Source organism: Salvia splendens, chromosome 16, assembly GCF_004379255.2.
Source record: "Salvia splendens isolate huo1 chromosome 16, SspV2, whole genome shotgun sequence".
NCBI lineage: Eukaryota > Viridiplantae > Streptophyta > Magnoliopsida > Lamiales > Lamiaceae > Salvia > Salvia splendens.
The window spans coordinates 11987964-11996266 of record NC_056047.1 but is presented as its reverse complement, the minus strand read 5'-3'; the positions used below and the strand labels follow the sequence as shown (position 1 = coordinate 11996266).

General features: G+C 40.1%; 2 protein-coding genes and 1 long non-coding RNA gene across 3 annotated transcripts; 1 reads left to right on the top strand and 2 right to left on the bottom strand.

Annotated features, from left to right (window-relative positions):
- Nucleotides 1–44: 44 nt before the first annotated feature.
- LOC121770715 (aluminum-activated malate transporter 2-like) lies at nucleotides 45–1435 on the bottom strand. Its single transcript, XM_042167481.1, has 4 exons — nucleotides 1397–1435; nucleotides 866–1138; nucleotides 694–794; nucleotides 45–629 (listed from the first exon to the last, which is right to left on the bottom strand). The coding sequence occupies exons 2-4, from the start codon at nucleotides 1065–1067 to the stop codon at nucleotides 132–134; spliced, it is 801 nt and encodes a 266-aa protein (XP_042023415.1). The 5' UTR covers nucleotides 1068–1138; nucleotides 1397–1435; the 3' UTR covers nucleotides 45–131.
- A 425-nt stretch (nucleotides 1436–1860) lies between these two features.
- Nucleotides 1861–2686, top strand: LOC121770720. Its single transcript, XR_006043842.1, has 2 exons — nucleotides 1861–2011; nucleotides 2087–2686. It is a non-coding gene; the product is annotated as an uncharacterized LOC121770720 (long non-coding RNA).
- Nucleotides 2687–3039: 353 nt separating this feature from the next.
- On the bottom strand, nucleotides 3040–5923 carry LOC121770714 (alpha-galactosidase 1-like). Its single transcript, XM_042167480.1, has 14 exons — nucleotides 5570–5923; nucleotides 5279–5337; nucleotides 5130–5186; nucleotides 5006–5040; nucleotides 4813–4916; nucleotides 4662–4737; nucleotides 4440–4498; nucleotides 4291–4356; nucleotides 4118–4201; nucleotides 3967–4031; nucleotides 3781–3863; nucleotides 3606–3696; nucleotides 3476–3525; nucleotides 3040–3395 (listed from the first exon to the last, which is right to left on the bottom strand). Exons 1-14 carry the CDS (start codon nucleotides 5692–5694, stop codon nucleotides 3162–3164), a joined length of 1188 nt encoding a protein of 395 aa, XP_042023414.1. The 5' UTR covers nucleotides 5695–5923; the 3' UTR covers nucleotides 3040–3161.
- Between the last annotated feature and the right edge of the window lie 2380 nt (nucleotides 5924–8303).

The window sequence follows — 8303 nt, the reverse complement described above, 5'->3', positions numbered from 1 at the left end:
GAAACAGAATATGTTGAAGTTAGAGTGAAAAGCGAGGCAATAGATTTGAATTTGTTTTTAAAAATACTAAATCAACAAACCAAGTCAAATACAGGCCCTATGCACTAAAAAATTGAGTACATTGCAACAGTCTATAGTTCAACCGCCGCAGTCAACGCCGGGTCGGGCTTCTCGAGCTTGGCCTCTGTCGACAGCACCTCCACCGAGTCTATGATCTTCGCCGCGCACGTCACAGTGTCGATCAGCAGCGACGCCACCGCCACAGCTGGGAGTGCGTCCAGGAACTCATCGTGGTGCCAAAACCCGGTCTTCAGTATGCCCTTGAGCGTCTCGGTTGCAGCCTTCGCGTCCGCGATGTGCATCTCGCTGTACAAGGACGACTTCATCGTCCGAAGCCCGGCCGCGACCTCCTTTAGGGCTAAGCCACACTCGAAGCTGATCTCTGTGCATAAATCTCGGATCTTCATCCGGAGCTCCAGTGGCGTCTGCACGTCTGAGACGAGGTAGTTGTTGAGCACTTCAATCTTGTAGGCGCATTCCCGGGTAGCCGACCCGATCACGAGGTACTGGTCCCATGGGTGACAGCACCGGAACTTCTTGTGCCTCAACTCCCACCGCGCGAAATTGACCTACACGAGCAATTAATTTAGTAAACATCAAATTTCAAGCACTATGTCTAAATAGACTACTCACCAGTGAGTCCTCCTTGCCTTTGTATTCGAGTACACTCTTGTAATCTTTAAGTGCCTCTATACCATCGTCGTGTGATTCTTGGAAATACGCATCGCCGAAAGCTAATGCAAAGAGAAATAAATAATTATTAGATCAATAAAACATGTAAATTTTATTAAAAAGGATCTATTACCTTCTAAATAGCGGGCAAGTCGGTCAATGTTGTCGGCGGTGTCTACATGGAGGTCTTCGCCTGCCCAAACGGGGAAGACGAAGATGCAGATCAAAATGCCCGCGATGCCCGCGGCCAAGATGCCGATGAGGTGCGCGCACTCCGCTTTGAGTGTGATGTCATCTGGATCCCATGACACCACTATCAAAGTGAAGCTCACCATGAATGCTGAAAAGCATTCATCGAACCTCGCCTTAACTTTTGGAAAAAACCGGCAAAACGTCGCGATTGTAACTGCAAATTAGTTAGAGTTTTGTATTAGTGGTGCCTAGTGAATCTATTTGAACTAGCATTAGTTGACACCAGCTATTACCTTGTGGGCCCACTATATTGCATATATCTATTTCTCTCTTTTATTTTGTTAACAGAGAGAAAAAGCATGTAAGAAAAGACAAAAAAGAGAAAATAAAAAATGGTGACGTGGCTCAGTTGCTAAATTTGGCGCCCATTTGCCATGCATAGATATATAAAAATTGAAGAGCTACTGTGTACCTATGAAGGTGACCGACAGCCCGATCACGACCCCGTATTTCTCCGGCAACAAAGTGGCCAAATGCCGTACCCCAAATCCCAGCGCTACGCCCAACAGTGTCGCGAACAATTTGTTCAGTCCTTTCCCGAGCGTGGCTCCTGCAAAAATTGTTAAACACTAAGTCTACCAACCGCAGCCAATTTTAAGATGAAATGAGAATTCACTTACCCACGGTATACTCGAATACGGACAAGAGGGTCGTGATGGTCAATAACCCGTCGACGCCGGATGCCTGGAAGAAGACGCCGTAGTAGTGGAGGAGAGAGAGTGCGGCTGTGGCTAGCCCGACTTTGAATGCGTGTACTACTCTCCTCGGATCTTCCTTGACTAGTTTGTAGCCTTCTTCTCCAATCCAGAGTAATTGACAAGCTGGGATCTGGAAAACAATCCCTCTCTTTCTTTAGCTTATTCTTGCAAATTGCTGTTCCATTGCTACTATTATTTGCATAATTTAATGTATGATTGTCATCTTAAAACTATCTTACCATTGCTTTCTTTGGCTCAAGGCTGGAGCGCTGCAATCTCTGCTATGTGGAACTTGAGAAATTGAAATGCTCCCTTCCAGCTCTTTCAAGGTATGTTTTTCTCAAGAAAATACTGCTTCAGGTTGATGCAAAATCCCAACTTGTGTCTGCTGTTTTGTTTTGCAGAAGAGGGGGTAATATCGCCAAATCAGCACAGGAACTGAATCTGGCGCTTCAGGAAGTTTGAGTGTCTAATGTTCACACTATATCAGCACTATACAGACGGGGCAGACGGAATTGGGACTGCAGATTCTGAATCTGTGGAAATGCCCTAATTTGTTATGCTTGAAAGATGATTGTGCTTGTAAATTCGTGCTCAGAGGGATTATTGACCTGATTCTTTATCTTAACTTAAAGTTAGGTGATGGACGACCTGCCACTCAAAACAGCTAGTGGCTGAAGCTTCATCAGTGGACGCAGATCCATTCTTATTGTTTTGTTGTCTTAACCCAAACGTCAACTTGGTATTCTCGAGTGAAGATGAATTGGTTGTAGTTTAGAGAGATTTGTGCAGACACGGGTCCTATCTGAGGTAGTATAGCTCTTCATACTGAATGAATTGAAGGGCATAGAGCAAGTTTGCTTTGTATGATGATGTAAGAGTGTTTTGATATGCCAATGTTTTTAACTAAGAAAGATATGCTGTATCCTCGAGCAATAACCTTTACCATTCTCCTAAATATATATATATATATATATAGTGCTTTATTGGCCTATATTTTGTTTGTTTTGCCTCATTATTGCCTTGTAACATGGACATATTTTGTGAAATTCATGTGTTTTTTTTTCTCTTACTTTTGTCCAATCAATGTGACCTTGGCTTAGATTTAAATGTATGAAATTTCATACATATTGATTCATCTTCGGTTGATAGATGTGTGATTGATATTTATTGCGTGAGATCCTTCTTTATCTGAATTCCTGTACCAATTTTTTTGAAGGAAAATGTATCATAAATTCAGTTGAAATAACTTTGCAGCATAAAGTGGATGCAATATTCTCATTTATAGTTTTGTAGAAATCATAATTAACCTGTGATTGATTTGGAATGTTCTTGGCATCTATTTAAGCAATGATAGTGATCCCTCAATCCCAAAAACACACGAAATTAATTAGCAATAATTTGTTCCATACAAATGTTTGTGGGAAGCCCTTATTCAAAGCAGCTCATACCCAAATGGCATATTATTCAAGATATCCCTCAAGATATAGGCTTGAGTATGTACATCTTGCATGAGTGAGAATCCACTGTTGCGGTCAATATGTCCACAAATCTTTGCTTCAATGTTTTGTGCTGCCACAGGTCTCTTGCCACCACAGTGCTACTCGGAGGGATGCCGATATCGTCCCAACGAGCAGTCATCACTTTACGCCGTGCCCCCCGGTTGAGCAACACCACTGCTACTCTGTACCCAGAAAGAGGCCCTGCCCACACCTATGGAACAAACCCAACAACAATTTACTATGTTTTACAAAAACCACGTCGCTCGTCACTCTATGTAAGCAAGAATTTACCTCGAGATCTCCTTCCATTCGGACCTTCTTCGCTTGAACACCTAGCTTATCTGCAAATAATGGCACCACAAGCTCTAAGCCAACTAGGCCAACTGAGGGTTGTGAATTTAGGTTGGTGGTTTTTGGTTACCTTGGTTAACGTCGATCACCTCCTTATTTGCTATGATTTCCATTGTTTCTTTAGTCACATTTCTCACATCACACCCAATAAGAAGTGGAGCCTACAAGTGAAGGATCAAGCGTGGGACATCGGTATGGATATGGCCACGGAGAAAAAAACTTTATCTTCGGTAGAGTAAAAATACCTTGGAAATCGCCCATAAACTGAAATGGACTATGTACTCATCTTTGGTCATTCCTCCATTGCCAACCTCAAGCATGTCAGGATCTGTAGACAACAAAGCCATTTTCAAGCAGACATCATTTTTCTTGATTGTCACAAATTATGTCGTCTATATATAGTTTATATAGGCCTTGTATAGTGTACATACCGTTCCAGCCACCTGGTCTGGCATATTCTGCATAGACCTCGTTCTGGTCTGCTCGAGAAACCATGCTGTAGGAGAATCGGAATATGTAAAGAACAATCCTTAAAATGCAAAACATTCCAAGTATCAAACAATGTTAAAGAGACAATTATACCTATCCCAATTATCAGAAATGTCGTTTGTGGTTCTCCAACTGTTTCCTATGTTTGCACCCCACAAGGCTGGATGCATATCTCCCCTATTCAGTGATAGGAGAATCATAAGCTTTAAGGAAACAGAACTGATATGGTAGGCATTGAAACGGTAGAAGAGATACAAGAAAGATACCATTCACACAGCGAAAAGAAGATAGGGCGGCCAGCGTTCATGAGAGCTCTTGTCATGACTGGATATCTATACAAGGAGAATCGCATTCAGCAAGGAAGTAAAAGCACACGAATGATGAGAATCGGCTATGTATGAAGTGCTTTTGTTACCTGACTATTGGCTTTGATCCGTCGTTGAAACAGTTATCATACTTCAGATAGTCTATGCCCTGCAGGAATTAGGAAATTTACTTGCATTTCTGTCTTGGGCAAGAAACTCAGAGAACTAAACGTTCCACTAGTCCAGTAATTATTAGGCTAATTATACGAGAACACTAGTGAAATGTGACATAGAAATCACAATGACAAACAATCAAAAAGCGTATTGTTTACCCATGAAGCAAAGGTGTTTGCATCCTGCTCCTCGTGTCCGAGTGAACCAGGCATTTTCTTGCTACAAGTGAAATAGCTGCAGGGAATATATGCATTTGCATCAGATGCACTCATATATTCACACACACATCAATTCAAGAACCAAAATTACCCAGCATCAGAGTATATTCCCAACTTAAGTCCCTTGCTATGGACGTAGTCGGCCAAAGCCTTAATACCAGAAGGAAATGTGGAATTCTTAGGCACTAGTCTGCCCTGAAACACAATTCCCATTTAGCAAACCAAGACAGCCATTATCATCAATATTAGCTCAAATCAGTAGAAACACTAGAAAAGTGGTGAACCTTTTCATCTCGGGAGATTTCAGCCCAGCAATCATCTGAAGACAGTGTTGCAGAAAGTTTCAGAATCATAATTAAGCTGTAAAGGCAGCTGTAAGAATATAGAACTCTAAACCTTAAAACCTACCGATGTTAACGAATTTATATCCGAGATCCGCAAGGCCAGTAGAGACAAGAGCATCAGCTAATATACATAGAAATCTCACTCAATTATTTGTCAAAAATCACAGTTAGTGTTAGAACAATGAAAATAATGATGAATCAAGAATTGCATACCAGTTTCCCGAATCATTTTCTCATCAATAAAACAGTTGAAATGGTTCCAACTATTCCACCTGGAAAAGATTAATCAATTAAATAAAGATCCAGGCAGTATAAGATAAGGTTGACCAAACAAATCAAGAACACACACAAATCCACAAAATAAATCAAGAAAAGTGATCGAAAAAGAGGGCCCAGATACAGAATTGTGAGATCACAAATGTAAGATGCAGACATTGGTAGTTCCATAAAGAGCTAGAGCAATAACAAGAAGCCAAGGCAAGAGTTATGAGAGAGAGAGGTTACCCCATAGGGGGAGTAGCGGCGAGGCCGTTAGCGAGCAGAGAGCGTCTATCAGCATTAACGGCAAGACTTATGGTTATCAGCAGCAAGCTTATCGACCATGCCCGAGCCTGACCTGATCCCTCCATACCTCAGTCCAGTCCTCCTACTTTAGCTTCACACTAACACTATCACTAGAAGTTGGAGTAGCACTGCAAAGATGCTGACTGCGGATTGCTCTCAAATACTACTGCCATATGACTACAAATCAACCTTTGACAATTCCCACCGCTAATCAAATTCCATTTTGAAAAAGAAAACAAACAATAACTTCATCTCTCCTCTTGCTGACCTGGCTTCGGACTTTTATATGTCATCTTCCCTAAAATATCTTCCACTTCCCTAATTATGGTTGTAAAGCTAACTAATCAAGAGCAGTGAGGTTATTTTATTATTTTCCTTTGCATAATAAACTACGTTTACTTTTCCTAATTTTCTAATTAAAGATTGCTATATTATAGTTTGACACCTAATTTATTCTCTTACCTCTGTAATTATTTTAATTTCAAAAGTAATAGCTATAATATTCTTCGATTTTGACAAAACAAACAGTGCACCACTAAAATTGTCCAATTGAAATACATTCTTCATTTTGAATGGATTTTGGCAAATCAACTTTCGTTGTTTGTGTTCCTCTTTTCTTGTATGGTCCATTTCACTTTAAAACTAATACTGGACAAAATATTTGCCCTTTTCTTTTGTCCACTCTATGCATTCAGTTACCAACATATGACTTTAGGCATCATTAATCCAATACTTTTACTTTTGCGTATTTAATTTGTCTTATTATATCTTCTTTTTTTTTGTCGTTGATAAATTGTCTTGTTATATCTTGCTAATCTTCATCATCGAGCCACCTACCGATAACACACATTATTTTAGATATTTTGTAAAATAATTGATCATATCTTGGACTAACATTTATCATCAAACTTGTATCGCAATCGACAATATATTATAAATTTAATTATTCTTTCTACTATATAGTCTTGTACTTTCTCCACTCCAGTTATATTTTGTTGTAAGATTCAATCTGCCTAATATAATACTACTACTCTATTTACCTACTGGTTTGAAGTAGATTGAATTATTAGTTGTGGAAGAGATAAGACGGTAAAATTGTTGGAATCTTGAATTTAAGATGTCCGGTCAACGAAGTTTGATCAATAATAAATGTGACGAGACATTTAATTTTGGAAAATTAAATGATATAGTGTCTATCTACGTTCCGCGTAGATGACCGTAGTATATTCACTTTCTCAAATCCGATTCCCGGTGAGTGAGAAATAGTGGATAAAAGTTGGTCACATTGTAGCTTTTTGATAAAGCTATGAGTTGAAAGTGTAGGGAGTAATTAAATAGTGTTAATTATCCCACATAGGAGATGAGACACATCTTTAAATGTGTATTTATTAAGTGACTTACTACACTTAGTAATTATCGTGGATTAAGATGGGTGAAAGAGCTCACACGCGCGTCGAGCCATGCCCGTGCCCTTGGCAATTGGTCTTTGGGTGGTCTTTGGTCTTGGTTCTTTGGACCCAGACTTAATGTTTTGGACCACCTCAGTTTTGGGCAGCAGCCTGATCAACTCGACATGCTGTGCCTTGAGCGATGGCTCAGCCTGATCAACTCGGCCTGCTGCGCCTTGAGCGATGGCTTGATCAGTGTCTTGATCAAGTCGTTTCACGAAGTCCACATGTGGCGGTTGAACTAGGGTGTGTACAGCGTCTAGATTCAACGTCGACCACTCCGGCTTTCAAACTCGTAACAGCCGACGGTTACAGGCCCGCCATGATGACAGTCATCAAGGCTGAGTTGACCCTGCAGTGGACCAAGCCTATAAATAGGCTAGTCATTCCTTGCATTAGGAAAATATAACACAACATCACAAAGCATATAGCATCATAAGCTCTCTCCCTCTCCTGCATTGTTTTTCTGTCGAAAGCTCTGCCCTCTCCTCCATCCAGTTTGCCGGATCTCTGTTGATTGCGGTGCTACTTCACCAAAGACGTAGTCGTTTTATCTTTGGGGACGACACGCCAAACCGAGAGCACTTCCGGGGCATATCTCGTCTTGCGGAAAGAGGCCTCCTCGACTTGGCTACGTTTTATTTCCAGTTTACAGTTTCGATTTCATTGTAATTTTCAGTTTTAGTTCTTTCTTCTTGGATTGTATTATGCCCGGTATAGTTTATCTCTTGTAATTCCAGTCATTCCAAACCAACGGAAAATTCGTTTACACAAATTAGTCTTACTGGATATTATTTGAGTAGAATATTGAGTAGCAAAAATTAAGATAGCTAAAAAGCTACCTAATCTTAGTTGCAACTGTAACCTTGGGCAGCATATCATAATCCACCACGTCCTCAACTTTATCTTCAGTCAAAGTCTCCGAATATGCGTGTATATTAAAATTATTAATCTATCATATTGATAAGGCCAAACTCTACCAATTTTCTCTTTATGAATGCAAAAATCGAATTTGATGACTTTAAGATCATCCCTAAGCCCATGTTTTGTACGTAAAGTTTTTATCTCATCAAGGAATTACATAAATTAGGTATTAATAAAATTTGGCTATAAGTATACACTATATGATCAAGAGCCTGTAAAATACTGAATATTATACCACACGCAATTTGATCATTTTAGCAAATACTAGCAACGATTAAGATACCATACACATATTCTATGTT